Source organism: Stigmatopora nigra, chromosome 10 (genome assembly GCF_051989575.1).
Source record: "Stigmatopora nigra isolate UIUO_SnigA chromosome 10, RoL_Snig_1.1, whole genome shotgun sequence".
NCBI lineage: Eukaryota > Metazoa > Chordata > Actinopteri > Syngnathiformes > Syngnathidae > Stigmatopora > Stigmatopora nigra.
Window position 1 is genome coordinate 9,012,628 of NC_135517.1, and position 15,146 is coordinate 9,027,773.

Sequence of the window (15,146 nt, forward strand, 5' to 3'; positions counted from 1 at the left end):
CCATGGTTACATAGCTCAACCATTCCTCCAATATAAGATCCATGTTTTAAGTACTTACATGGTAGTGTAAAGGCACTATTCCATAGTTCTTGTGAAATGTATTTTTCTCATCAAAAATAGAAAATTTGGTTGACTGGAGTTGTTGCATACGCCTGGTCTAAGAGATCTTGAAGGGTAAAGCCATATGTCCTCTCTACTGAAACATCTACACTGTAGATGTGTTCTACAGGATGGGCCCTTGTTTTTTATGAATTTGGCTTAGTGCATATGTAATTCATCACCTGATTTTTTTACAGACAATTTGTCGGATGAGGGGAAAAACTGTCGGTAATAATCAACTAAAAGAATTGTGGCGAATTGGACCACAATTTTCCCTGACAATTGTCTCGTGATTTCTTTCCACCTGTTCTTAGATGAGGGCATATGGTTAAGCCCCTGATTTGAATGATGCAGAATGTTAACTGTACATAGCCACAACTGGTTGACTCAATCACGTTGCGATTAGTCCCGATTATCTGATTAACTGTACCCAAGGATGAAGTCTTCACATAAGTGATTGATTAGCCCTGACATAGCCAGGCATAATTCATGGTTAAATCCAACTCAAAGGGATTGAATGGTGGGAATCCACTTAGCATTCAATCTTGTTTTCTTACCATGATATGGTGGTACATAACAATGATAGCCTGAACACACGAGAATTAGTAATAGTAGTAAAATAACCCGTAATAAAAAAAAAACAATTTTGTCGTAATTAACCATTTATCGTGTTTAAGCTCATTTGTGATTTTGATTTCTGAGCATAGTTTTCCCCAAAAAATCATTTTATATCAGCTCTTGTCTTTTCCTTTTAAAGGCAAGCAAACATGTTTTTGATGGCCTTAGCCCAACCTGAACATTTGTCAACTATTGGTTTCCACCGAACCCCACGATTGATAGAGATAGTTTCAGTGAAATCCCCCTGCCCCATGGTGTGAATACAGATGTCAACTTCCAGTGAATGATTTGGCTTGAGCCTACATTTCCTTATAAATGTGGTGGATAATAAAAACGGACGAGCTGGTGCCATGTCTGGACTTTACTTGGTGTGGGGGCGCAGGACAGGAAGTCTTGGCAGTTGCAATACAACATTCCTGTAAAGCGTAAAACTTCACAATTAATCTTTGTCAAAACATTCACTCATGTTTTGCCTGACTGGCTTTTCTGTTCTCTCTGGCGCACTCCATCCCCCTTTCTAAGCAGTTCTCTCATGGATTTCAAACCCCCTTCCCCAAATCCTATGGAAAATGTATAACAGGTGTGCAGCATTTGGACTAACATGTCTCGTTTAATTATCATCAAACAAAAGGAATTTGGTGAGTGGGATTTTCGGTGTGCCAAATGCTGTCTGTCTCATCCAGATCTTACTGCCTGTGTTTCTTGTCGAGTTGAATGATTTCAAAATTTCTTCATTCTCATTTAAAGTTGAATATTGCAGTCATGATCAATATTGGCTAATAATTTTGTATTACAAATAGCGGGCTTCAATGATGAATAATATTTGTGTGTGTGTGTGTGTGTGTGTGGGGGGGGGGGGGGGTCTATGTGTATGTATGTGTATAAGGGAATGGTTGTGTACATATGTCCTGCGACCCTAGTGAGGATTAGGAGTACAGAAATGAATGAATGAAAAAATAAATATGTATATATCTATGTATCTGTGAATCTTTGTTTCAAACTGAGGAACATTTAGTTGTTATTGTAGTATTGTTATTGTTGTTGCTGTTCCTGTTAATGCCTTAACATACTTGACTCTTACTTGAATAATCAAACTAGTTGCCTTATAGGCTTATAAGGAACTGAGCCGTGTTCTTTTTTTTTTACCTTCCTAAACACTAGATGCAGATTTTATACTTAAGTATGAACAAAAACAATGTTTGATGCCATGTTACTGAAAGCAGCATGAATATTTCTGATTAATGCAACTTGTGGGCAGCCAACATGAGTTTAAGGTCGTGATGTGATTAAAATGTTTTCAGTTTAAAGATGCCCAACAGGAAGAAAAAATGGGTATTTATGGTGTGGTAGCTTCATGAAGAATGAAAATGTATCATGTGTCGGTCTCATTAGAATAATTGTGTCATGTACGTATGTACACTTTCTTATTTTAGAGAGCTGTTACCCATTCTTCACATTGTTTTGGCCATACACTTCCACATTTTGTTGCTATTGGTAGTTTGATAGCCATTGCTTTTTAGTAACTGGTGCCTACAAGAGCATGTCGCCGTGTGTGTCACGCACTCTCTGTTGGCCTGAGCGCTTGCCTGTGACCTGTGGTGAGGATTACAAAACTGCGATTAGTCTGAATGGGATGGTGCCAGTAGCAGGGATTCCTCCCAGGAGTTGCTGAGGCTGTGAGCCGGGGAGCTGACCTTCCCTCTCAACCTTTTTCTCCAAAAGGCTGAATTAGATGGAAATTGAAAGAATCAAATTGATCATTCCTTGTATTATTTTCTCATCATAAAATGGAAAAAGTCAAGTGCACATGAAGCTGGTCAGTAAAATGTCATGTTTGAAGAATCTATATAAAGACTGAACTCTATTAGTGTATAACATTTCCGTTATTCTTCTAGCTAACAGCGCATAACACTTCTTCGTACTATGCTTACAATATCAATCATGTTATTAAACACACAAGCACATACACAGTTTCCATGGAAACAGAATCCAGGGCCTTTATGATGAGCAGTTTGCCCAGGAACACCAAAGATGCCCTAATCAGTAAGATGACAAATATTTGTATGAAAACAAATATGATGTGGGTATTTTTAAGACCGTTTTTTTTCCCCCAAAGACATTTATTATAATGAGTTAAATTTGCATCACCTCCATATCTGTTCTATTATGCATTACATCTTTCCACTTGTTCTTTCTTTTGCACGATTGGAACGATCGATAATGTGGACATTCTCTGTTATGGACACACAAATACACAATGAGAAACACACAGTTACGTGCACATTCTCACCATTTAATAGGCCAATGTGTTTCTGAGGTCCAGATGGTCAATCGGTAGGGTGACTGATATTGAGTACTAACTGTGATGCTAGCAATAAGAGCCCTGTCTGGCTGGCAAGCTGAAAAGAGTGTTTCTGCAACCAGCTGCCTCCTTTAAGTGGCAATGGCAAGTGGGCAATGCACATTTACCACTCCAACACAAACTTTTTTTGTTTTATTCATCAGCCAAATTGAAACGCCTATGTTCTTGTTTGTGTCCACAATGGCAGGAAATAAGCTGACCAAAGACCTGAAACACTATCTCAGCCAGCGCTTCCAGAAATCTTCAGCTGACCATGAACTACAGCAGATTATCCGAGACAACCTATACCGTCACGCCGTGCCTTGTGAGTCTGCCATCACCTCACAATTCATAAACTTTTCTTTTGTCTTATTTTTCCAATTGCATTGACAAACTTTTGAATTCAAGATGATTTAAATGAGTATTGACTTGACCTACTACTTTTAATGATTTACATTGTATTTACATTATTATATATTTCTTTCAAAGTTAATCATACAGTTGAAAAGGAGAATTTCGTTGTATTATTGTTATGGCTTTGTCCGAAATGTTGTTTTCTGGTAGCTTGTTCTGAGGTCTTTATCTGTATTACCTCCTCTGCCATATGTCAGGCAGACACTGCTGGTGGCGGGAGGGGTCTTGATGTAATGGCCGTCTTAATCACCGAGTGTTGTATGGCCCTCTCATAAAAACCCTAGGGTTAGCTAAAAGAAAAGCGTTAAGATGTTCCTTGGGGCATATTGCGTGGTTGGCATGCAATTGTCTTGCCAAAAGGAATTTGCATAGTACTATATTTTACCCTAGTTCATCAATCACTGAGATATAATATCGTACTAAAATAAATTATTCCTTATTGGCTACACATAAGGCTTGTAAACTAAAATAATAAGGAAACCGTCCGTTCATTTATGCTGTGTCTGCTCTTAAGCGTGATGGCGTTCCCGGTAATTATAGTGAGAGGTCAATGTGGACGTAATGTCAGATGGGCATCTGTTAGTGATCAGTGCGTTATCAACAGGTGGGAAAACCAGATTAAGATGTATATCTGTGATGGTTTCCCCCCTTTTAAAAGCCGGGGTAATTGACAGGGGGAAAGAAAGCGTTTTTATAATAGACTTAAAGTGCTTTGCTTCAAGTTACTTTTGAGAGAACTATTTCTGGATGCTATTGCCATTGTTGCACTTCACTATTTATCGTCAAGATCTAAATGCGGTGTTTTGGATGTGGTTGACAATAGCATAGGGATTATGATGTAAGGTACATGTAGCTATAAAATAAGAACCATTCCAAACTAATGCCTAAAGTCAACATTTTGAACCATTTTGCATAAGATTCTCATGGTTGTCATGTCAAACTAAGGTAGCCATTTGTCACAATCAATCATGACATTCCTCAGCGTGTGAAGCTTTACAAGCTTTGTGCAACACGACGAATTGGGAGGAGGACTGCCAAGGGGAGATTGAGTCAAGTCTGTTGCGGCCACAAACAGGTTCTCAAGCTGCCCGGTGTCCGCATTTCATCTGTAAAGCCTTTAACGGAACATGAAAAATGTGTCGGACCTTGGTCAGTACGTGAGAAATGTCAGGGACCCCATCACAATATGACAGGTTGGGAGGGGACAAACTGACATCTATGACAAACTGCGAGCCAAGCCCTAGGTTATATTCGGGTCTATTGGTTTCATGGGGCCCATTTCTCCTCCGTCGGCCATCATAGATAGACCTTGAAAGAATGACTTGAATTGGAAGGGGAAACAGAGTAAATATCCCCCAGCACAACTTTTTAATACCAGTACATTATTTATTGAACTGCTGGTTAACTGAAAACTAAAATTTGAACAGAAACTACTCAATATAGTCGTGAAAAGTAGATTTGGATGCTCCAAAATTAAAAACGCATTCATAGAATGAGTAGTGACAACTTCAACTTGCATGATACAAGGTTCAAATGTAGGCCAAGTTTGTAACTGATAGCTACGTCAAGAATATGTTATTCAGCACAATTGTGTTTCCATAACATAAAAGCCACTGCTTTCCCACCCTCCCCCATTTTCTGTGGCAAGCATCCCTTGTGATCACCCCAAATGCACATTCAGCATACCCATTATCTTTGCCAAGTCTCCACTCCCTCTGTCACGCTTTCATTGTTGACCCCGACCCAAACTCACGGCATCAGTGCTTCTTGTGCGCCCTCTTTCCCTTGGGATCATTCTATTCTTCAAACTAATTTTTGCTTGCCAGTTATTCAGTTCTAAGGCCTGTGATTGAAGAGATGTGGGTGGGTTGATCTCCTTAAATAAGGGATTTCTACAAAACCGTGGTCTGCTCGTCCTTTTCCGTGCAATGAATCGCGATGCTACCAACATAGACGATTGGGCGGCCCGTATATAGGCTAAGAGGACAGCTAGGAGAGGAGTGGGGGCTGAAGCCGCAAGGATGGAGTTGGGGGTTGGGTGGAGTTCGGGTGTGTGAAGGGGGGCAGTAAGCGGAAGATGAAGGAGGAGAGACAGATGGAGAGATGCAACAACACTCTCCCACACTCCATTGCATGTTGGCTTCATTGAGCTAGTAAAGCTAAGGTAAACATTTTAACTTGGCGCTGTGAGCATCAGCAAGCTGGTGCTGTGCCTTTTAGTGCTTAACAAGGGTTTTACACACTGATGCAATCCCATATTGTCACCTGATGACAGATTCTTTTTTGACTGGGCTTTTAATTAATGGTCAAAACTGGAGATAAAACAGGGCTACCTTTATGTTTATCTTCTCAAAATTATAGCTGTATGTACTGCACCATTATTTGATGTGATTTTTTTTGTTTTTTTACAATATTAATGGGTAGATACATTGCAGCATATTCCAGCAAATGGTCAAGATGCATTGAAGATACAATGAGGCTTCAAAGATTGTCAAGTTTGTGTTGATCTTCTGCCATTGATTCACTTTTTCCAACCATTTCCCCTATGCCTTTCTGTAATGACTTCCATATTGGACTGGGCCTTCTCCCAGTCGTGAACTTTCTGTTTCTTGACACTCCCATAAGCTGCGGATGCAGAGGTTTACATATTTAAAAAGTCAGTTTTACTTATGTATATTTATGACAGAATTGTGGTCTAACCTCTGTTATATTTTCCAATCTGTTTCAAATATTACTATGACCTGACCTACATGGTACTCTTAATATTTCTACATGTGCAAATTTTCATGTGAAATAAGACTTGAATAATATTCATATTATACCTCCCAGTATCTTGGGTGCTTACTATTCTCCAATGCTGGCTACATTCTTAAGCAACAATGTGAGAACAATGCACTGTAGTCCTCCACTAGAATCAATTTTCTGCTAGAAAAACCAATAAGTATTGCTTAATTTATTCTAAATAACACCTCATAGTTTTTCATTTGACACATTTGACTCCGACCATATGAGATGAGTTACTTCATCAGACAGTGATATATTGCTTGTGTATATCATTTCGCTAATTTATTTCAGTTTGTCAAGGTTTACACCATTTTCAACATATCAATACAATTTTTTATTACAGCTTTCCCATTTTATTGGTCAGTATTTGTAACCTTTGCTGATGATGATGATTTTTTTTGTTTTTGCCCCAAAAGTGGAGGCATAAGTTTGTGTGTTACCTGAGGAGTCGTGGCTCCATGGAAGAGAAAGGGGTGCAATCCAAAAAGAAAAAAAAAAAATAATGGGGGCAAAGTAGCAAGAGAAGAGGAGGGTGGGATAGAAAAAAGGGGAGAACAAGAGAATTGGTGGGCGGGTGCTTGTGGGTGCCTGTGAGATGGGAGACAGCGGGGCTCAGTTTGCAAGAGAGAGACAGACAGAGGCAGAGCATTGATGTTTATGTGAGTTTGGTAATGAGACAGAGTGCATTCTAAGCCTATGTGGGGACACGGCTTAGCTTAGCTCACTTTAGCTTAGCATCACAAAGCTGGACAGAGGACAGACGCTGGAGAGGAGGACGGGGAGGGTGACGTGTCGACGGGGCTCCGAATCTGCACTGCTTTTTCTTCCACACCTGAATGGATTTTTTTTCCTCCTGTCTCTTGTCGTCGTTCTGTGGATGATAGGTGAAGGAGACTGAGGTATGTTGCTTTGTGCTTTATTTGAAGAGGGGATGCTGCGATTTATTTGTTGGGGGTTGGGATGGAGAGCTGGGGAGGCAGGCAGTGAGGATGGCTGTGCATCAGGCGGAGGGCATCAGGAGTGAGCGGGAGAGACGGCGGCACATTGCTGGCAATAATGGAGGCTGATGTTTTGTGGTCAAACTGATGCTGTACGTCTCCGTTTTTCTTAGGTATTGACAGTCTTCGTGCGGCCTCCCATGTGAACAAAATGTCACATGTATATGTTCATATTATGTTTAGTGGAAACACTCAACCTCTATAAAGGCAGAGTAAAAGGTGGTCTGTTGACATGTTTGATTTATTTATTTATTTTTAAGTGATAACAGCATCTGTATGTTTGTCTGTCTGGAGCCCTTCCTCCCCTTCGCCTCCCATTCTCTTTTTATTCTTTCTTTTAGTATTTTTTTCCCCCCAATCTGTCTTTTTCCTGCATGACCTCCCCCTCCCTGTCTCTATACACCCATCCCCACTCCCTCCCCGCCCCTCTAAATGGATCATTTTAGAGCCTTTCTTTTCCATTTCCATGCTGCTGTAGGTAGTCGCTAGCCCACGGTGCTTTTTACTGGCTGCAATCAGAAGACAAAGGCCATGTGTGCATGTTGACGGGAGTGTTTTCAGCCAGCTTTCTGGCTGATTTAGCTTGACTCTAAACTACTGGCCCTTCAGGTTTTTGTTTTTCTAAACCTGCACTTTTCTCTTCCCCTAGACTAGACTAGTCCTCTTCCTATCATAAGGTGGGTTGAGAAAAATTAGGGAAAATAGTCCAGGGAAAGAAAGGCCTGTTTTGACGGCCAATGGGTGGTTGTGTGGGAATACATCGTCTCATCACTGCCAGCCTCTTTCAGTTAGCCGGAGCAATGAAAACACCCTCCTGCGACTCAAAACACTCTGTCCTAAATGAAAGGCATCTGCATCAATGACCAAAAAAGCCGACGATACGCTGACATTTAATTCCCCGCAATCTCCATAGGGAGAGGGGGTGGGGGTTCTTTTTTTTGCAAATAAAGTTGAAAGGTTAAAGCACTGTGTAAGGTTTGATGGTGATAGTCTGTGTCCCTTACTCTCTGACCCTAACTAAAACAAGCAAGGCCATGTGAAGACTGGAAAACGTGGGGTTTTCTGGGCTGCAATTTTGCTTGGATTAACCCCTTCATTGGGACAGATGGCTCCATCCCCCTACCGAGCCAACAAACCCCAGTCAGCTTGTCATAGTGGGTAAGACCGTGCATGTGTCTCACGAAGGGAGAAAAAAAAACACCCCAAAAGCCAGCCAGACTAGCTGTGGCCAAGATGGTGGAGGGATCTGTTTTGGCTTTGTAAAATGACGACAGTCTGCTGGCCTTCACCATCCATATATTACATTTGTGTTTGTTTGTATACTAATGTGTTAATGCCTTCATATTCTGGTGGAAAATAGGAAAAATGCCTAGTTTATCAGTAGAGCATATTTATTATGGTTGTATAGTATAATGGTTCTGTAAAAGCTTTTGAAAAACAGTTAGGTCTGGCAGTTTATTTATTTTTAAAGCAGGTCCATCAGTCATCTGCTTTTTTTCTCGGCTATGATGACATTATAATAACCTTATCTTTCTGTAAACATACATAAAGCAATGACACCATGTTTGGAAACATTTTCTTTTGTTATGAGATAGTAAACAGGCATTTTTAATAGATTTTAGTATTCAGGATTGTTTGTTAATTAAACCACATTCTATACATACATATATGTATTTGAAACCTACTCGTCCATCAGTACAATAATTAAACAGAGGCCCCTTCACCCCACCACACAACAGAAACTTTTAGTTTTTTTTTTAGCACCAAAGCAGCACAAATTTATATAGGGCCTGGATGGCTCTGATCTTGAAATGTTGTCCCAAGGCAAACTACTTAAAATGCACTATTTCAAATAAGTCCTGTACTGTGTGACCTGTAAGCCTACACACAAGAAGAATAGGAAAAGAGGAATTTATTGATCGAACATTTATGACTAGGAAGTATTGCCAAGCACATTTTTACCATCAAGATATTTAAAGATGATGTTAACATGAATTATTTTTTTCATTTAGATTGGGATCTACAGTACTAAGCAAAAACCTTAGAGTAACACCAGCTTTGTTTTGATATTCAATATCGCTGATAAGTTATAGTATATTCATAGTTACCAGGTTAACACAAAAAGTACGAAACTAAAAAGCTAAAAGTTCTGATACAATATATTTAAAGTTTTGTATATCGTAGAGCTGGGCGATTACACGATAACGTCAGTTATCCTGAAATAATTTCTGTCAACGAGAATACGAAAAACTCGATAAAAATGTGATAATTTTAAACTGTAATTACACCACCGGACCACCACATCATCTGAGCAATAGAGGCTCCTGTAAAATAAGCATTTTTAAAACTTTTCTCTTGTTCCAACTCTCGCTATCTCTGTACTTTTGCCCATTAAAGTCCAAGTAAAAATGGAACACGGACCTTCCTGAATCTCTTGATTAGAACGGGATTATGAGGTCAAAGTGCCATTACTTAAGACATTGACAACGACAGATGTCCAATTAATTTAAACTGGGAGTACTGCTTCAAGTTACTAATTAATACTGTAACTATAATCATCCTGTGTCACATTGTGGTCATCAAATGATGGTATACAATACTGCAAAACACTATTTTGAGTGGAAGCACCAATCAGCAAAACATCTAAAAAGATTTTGCAGGGTGTTTTTTTTTCTTTCCTTATCCATACTACCATCAAATTCACAATGTTTGGATAGACCGAACTGGATCTCTATTTTCTTTTGGAATACCAACATATGGACATGTTTAGTCTTTCTTCTCCGACGCCCTGTGGCTGTTTTGGCATTTGTAAAAGGAGAAAGACGCCTGGAACTAATTTTAGGAAGGTGTATGAGTCAGGTTGCCTGGGATGTTTTGAAATTAAAGAAGAAGAAAATTTACAGAGAGAGGCTGACTTACAATTTCGAGAAGGATTTAATAAGGTTATCAAGCCAAACGTCTTAGCAAACAGCCATTAATCCAACATTTTCACTCAGGTAAAAAGTAGGTCAGAGTTATAAAGAAAGGTGTTTTTGATGTAGGGAGATTGACATAATTGACAAAAAATAAATAAAACTAAAGATTTTTTCCAAGCTGTATATATTCATTCATTTTCAGTACCGATTATCCTCACAAGGGCCAGCGGGGTGCTGAATCCTATCCCAGCCAACCATGGTCACCAGGCGGGGAACACCGATATGATATTGATACATATCTCTTGCATTACTATTAGGTTTCAAGTACATTAAAAGCGGTGTCATAGTTGCTTTGAATACTGTCGAGTCATTCTGTGTCCTCAGAACTGTTAGGAATATTCCTTATGCTACACATCTACAATAGAAGACCAAATGCAGCCCTAAAATAGTTCAACATCCATTAAATATAAATGAGATGCTTGGATTTGTCTTCCAGCATACACAGTACTTGCGGAAGGGAGCACTGGTGTGGCGCTGTTTGTTTACACGGAAATAGTAGATATGAATTTTTATATACATGATTTCCTTGAATCAACACAAGATTATTTACTAAGATACAGTGCTGCACATATGGATAGGCAACATCCATTTATAAACATTCATGTAGTCAGAGTTTTAACTTGTTCTTAAATATGAGGTCAGCTGTTCACAAACTCATAATTTTGTGAATACTGTATTATTCTATCCTACAAGATGGAATATGTATTAAAAGGATATCTAGAAGTCATGTAAAGTGGCATTACAATTGGCAAGTAGATGATCTCAGTTCAAGGAAAACATGTATTCAAACAGTAATTTGTCATTTGATTATTGTGATCATCCTAGACTTTCTATCGGATCCATTGCAGTCTTTTTAAGGTCCGGCTTAGGTTATGCCCATGGTACCAAGTGTATTGTATTTTATTTGTATTTAGATTACAACATGAGCTTGGTACTCTAGAGTATTAAAGCTTTCTGTTCCACAGCTCACCTTTTTCACCCATTACATGGCAATTTTAGTGAAGATTGTTTCTCTTAATGAGAATGCACCATAAACTTTACCCGTGTAGCTTGCATTGAGAAACACATTTAACTCCGATCTTGAAATGATTGGCTGCACAGCGATAGCTGTCTTCACATATCTCAAGTAGCAGCCGTGAAGATTGAGGAAGTTTATATTCAATGTGTTTTATGTGGGATGGTGGGTTTATATTTCCTTGTCAACAATTCCATTTACCTTTGGATTTTTTTTCTGCATGTTGAGTGTGATTTGATGAAACATCAGTACACCATATACCACAGTGTAACGTCTATTAATTCAGTACTGGGTTAATGAATCCAATTTTTAGAATTTTTAACGCCACCCACTCATGGTGGAAGTGATGATAACGTTGCAAATCCAAAGGCAAGCCACTTCCCCCTACACCTTATTTTACTATACTAATCAACAAAAAGAAAACTAAAATATATATATTCTTTTGTTCCATGCAAAAAGTATATATAAAAATATATATATATGAAAGAACACATTTTTGTCTTTGCGCTTTAAAACGGGCTGGTTGGTTGTAAGCTGTTATTATGCCGTACCGTTCTCAGGTGACTACAGGAAAGAGACACAAGCTTGTTGACTGATATTTTACATCACTGTCCTACGCTGTTCTATTTCCGGAAATATACAATGTTCAGAAAACCAAAAAAAGCTTTGATGCCACTATTTCATTTATTATATGTAGTATACAGACAGTCGTGAGTTGCATCCCTGGCTGTTGTTAAGTTTCACTGTAATGGCTTTTGTCTGTCCAATTCCTGTTGTTTTTCCCCGAAATGCACCTCTTTGCAAGAGTTTTGTTTCTATGCACATCAAGGCCCATCTCAGCAGGAGTCTCTATGCATTGCTCTCACGACTTGCAACCGCTATTTCAGCTACACTCTATTTAACAGCTTGGTCAAAGGAGCGTTTGTGGGGGGGCATTGAATTAATTAAGTCTATAGAGATGACAGTGTCTAACCACCTGGGTTTAAGCCAAAGTTCCACTTTTTTTTTATATCTCCTTTGAAACACTGGCCACAATTCTATTTTTTGTTTAGTTTTCTTTGAGCAATAATGTGTGGCCTTGAACTAATATAAATTTGTGTCTGGCAAACTCTCAAAAGAAGACATTTTATGGCAAAGTGGATTTTGGAAGTATTAATATATTACTAATTGCACATTTGTTTGTGTCTTTCTATGTGCACTTACGTTAAAGTTGAACTTGTTAACAGATAATATGCTGTCATAAAGCCCTCACTCAGTTTTTATAGGTAGCTGCGTATATTCGTCTTCACGTCAATCATTCTGCGTGCACAAATATATCATAAGAATAATGGATCCAACTCGGAAACAGTGTATTTCCAAGCTAAATGCCACAGCCAAGGTGTGGGAGTAGTTTTGATTTAAACCAAACAAAAATGAACAACGAACCATCCGCTTAAGTTTTCACTGCTCGAAGACGCTGAAGTTCGCTGCAGCATTACGATTCCGCCTTTAGTATACTTCCCATTTCCACTTTAAAAGTTTGCAGTTATGCAACCTATGAGTGGGTTTTTTGCATGTGTAAAGACATTGACTATTTCCACATATATAATAAAAATTGTATATTACATTTATCTTGATTTAATTCAGTTTCCTGCTTGTTAGACACTGTATACTGTGCCTGCTTTCAATTGACATCATTTACAAAAAATCTGTTTTGCCAAAACATACAAAAATTCTGGTTTAAACTCTAACGTTGCAATTTCACATTTCATAATCACTTTTGATCAAGAATAGAATTCAGTCCCTCCCTTATTTCAGATTCTCCACTAAACTAGCATACAAATGACCATCCCTAATCTTTCATATAATTTATTCTTACTTTCAAAAATATGTATATATTTTTTAAGATATGTTGTCACTACATTAGTGGTTATATATGTTCACATTTTTGGGAGGACAGTCTTAGGTGTGAGGGAAACTGCCGCATGTGAAAGATTCAGATAGCTTGTGCATGCTTCATCCTAATGAAGAGTTCGTGTCCACACTTCTGTGATTAATCACTTGTGTCACAGAACATGGCTGCAGTGGGAGGCTGTCCCAAAGTCCCAACACGTCTATTTTTACCAGTTCATAACCAACACATTTGTAACAAAGAGATTGTGAGGTCTGACTGCTGAATAACCAGAGATTGTCACTTTTTTTTTTTGCCCAAGCCTCATATTTGCTAAACATTTCCAAAAATTGAACCAACAGCTGAATCAAGATTTGTGAGATTTTGTGTAAGTGCTACAAAGCTATTAAAAAGAACAATAGATAATGGGTGGAAATGACTAGTTTGGTTAGCTGTGTTTTCTGAACAGGCCTAGCCGTAAATGTGTTAACAATTGACACCACAATGGCCAGCTGTTAAGTTGTTAAAAGTAAGTGCCAGGTCTCACTATTTACATGCCAAACGGTACTCGCACAGTTACACATATGGCAAATGTGACACCCTTATGACGTGTTATATCGATACTTCCCATTTTGAGCCAGTATAAAGGTTTCAGTCCTGCTGTGAGGAATGATACTATCCCACATCATTTGTTTGCAAGCAATAATTCATGAGACATTTTCTCTCCCACGTGTTGTGAGACTATTGTCATTTTAAATTGTTGCCTTTGAGCTCAGTAAATGTTGGGAAACACTGTGTAAAGACACCTCCATCATGCTCCCTCCAGTAGTGACTTTATATGGTCCGCACTGTTACTACTATACTTTCATAGGCATAATATATTACACGTTTAAGATCAGCTGGAGCGGTGCGTAGTAAGCGCTATATTCTGGGTTTAAAACAACATTGTAAAAATGACTCTGAAAATAATGAATTGACTCACTTTACACCAGAGGATGCCAAAGTCCTCTCTTCGAGGGTCCCTGTCCTGTTTGTTTTCCATGTCTACCTCCACCAACACACACAAATCAAATACTCAGGGTAGTTATCAAGCTTCTGGACAGCTTCCTGATGAGTTCATAATTTGATTGGGGTGTGTTGGTGGAGGGGGACATGGAATGCATACTGGATAGGGGGCTTCAAGGACCAGACTTTGGCATCCCTGCTTTGGCTAAGAGTGATTAGAACTTGCATAACTACTGTTATATGTCCATGGCCTTTAAAACACTGCTTTGCTCTTTATTGGAGTGTACGTTTAGCTGGCAAAGTTCAGACTGTTTTTTTTTTTTTCAACAATTATTTTTTGTTTGATTACTTACAACACATCTTCTCTCTGATTGGCCAGGTACAACCCGACTCCCTCGTGAAGGAGAAGTCCCTGGTGTGGACTACAACTTTCTATCAGTTCAAGCCTTTTTGGAGTTAGAGAAGAGTGGAACCTTGTTGGAAATAGGAACATATGACGGTATTTTTTGAGTCAATCATTTGAAGTCATTATTACTTTTCTTTAGTATAGAGTGACATGAATTACTCATCTTTTATTAACAAAACATAACTGTCTAAACAAATGTGTTAAGTGACTTATGCCACACAGTACTAGATAATGGTACCCTAGTAAATTGTATTAATTTGGAGTACATATTTAAGCATATGAAACGGGAAAAATAGAGGCAGAAACAAGGGCTCCCCAATATTTTTCTTAGCTGTGGTTAGATGATATTACCAATAGATGGTGATGTTGCTTTGTGCTATTTCTTCATTTCCTATGTGTTTGCGGAAAGAGAATTTCAAATGCCATTCTCATTCTTGTTTTACTTAGAAATTAACACAAATGACCAATTTTTTAGTTAAAAAAAAGAACAGTTAAAATGCAAAAATAACCTCAGATCTATTAAGCATTAAGAATCATGAAACGCAGTGTAATTGGTAACCACAAATGCTGTGAGTTAAAGGCAGCTAAAAACTGCCTCTGCATGAGGTAATTTGACTCTGC

At 38.7% G+C, this 15,146-nt stretch overlaps 1 protein-coding gene across 9 annotated transcripts in view; it reads left to right on the forward strand.

The window, feature by feature from the left end:
• magi1b (membrane associated guanylate kinase, WW and PDZ domain containing 1b) overlaps positions 1 to 15,146 on the forward strand; it is a 63,750-nt gene that overhangs the window by 19,608 nt on the left and 28,996 nt on the right. For 8 of the 9 annotated variants that reach the window (XM_077726832.1, XM_077726834.1, XM_077726833.1 and 5 more), the window contains exons 2-3: positions 3,267 to 3,383; positions 14,499 to 14,618. In XM_077726832.1, the coding sequence (XP_077582958.1) occupies positions 3,267 to 3,383; positions 14,499 to 14,618 (237 nt within the window). Of the gene's footprint in view, positions 1 to 3,266; positions 3,384 to 6,842; positions 7,156 to 14,498; positions 14,619 to 15,146 lie in introns of those variants that run through there. The other variant, XM_077726836.1, reaches the window with a different exon arrangement.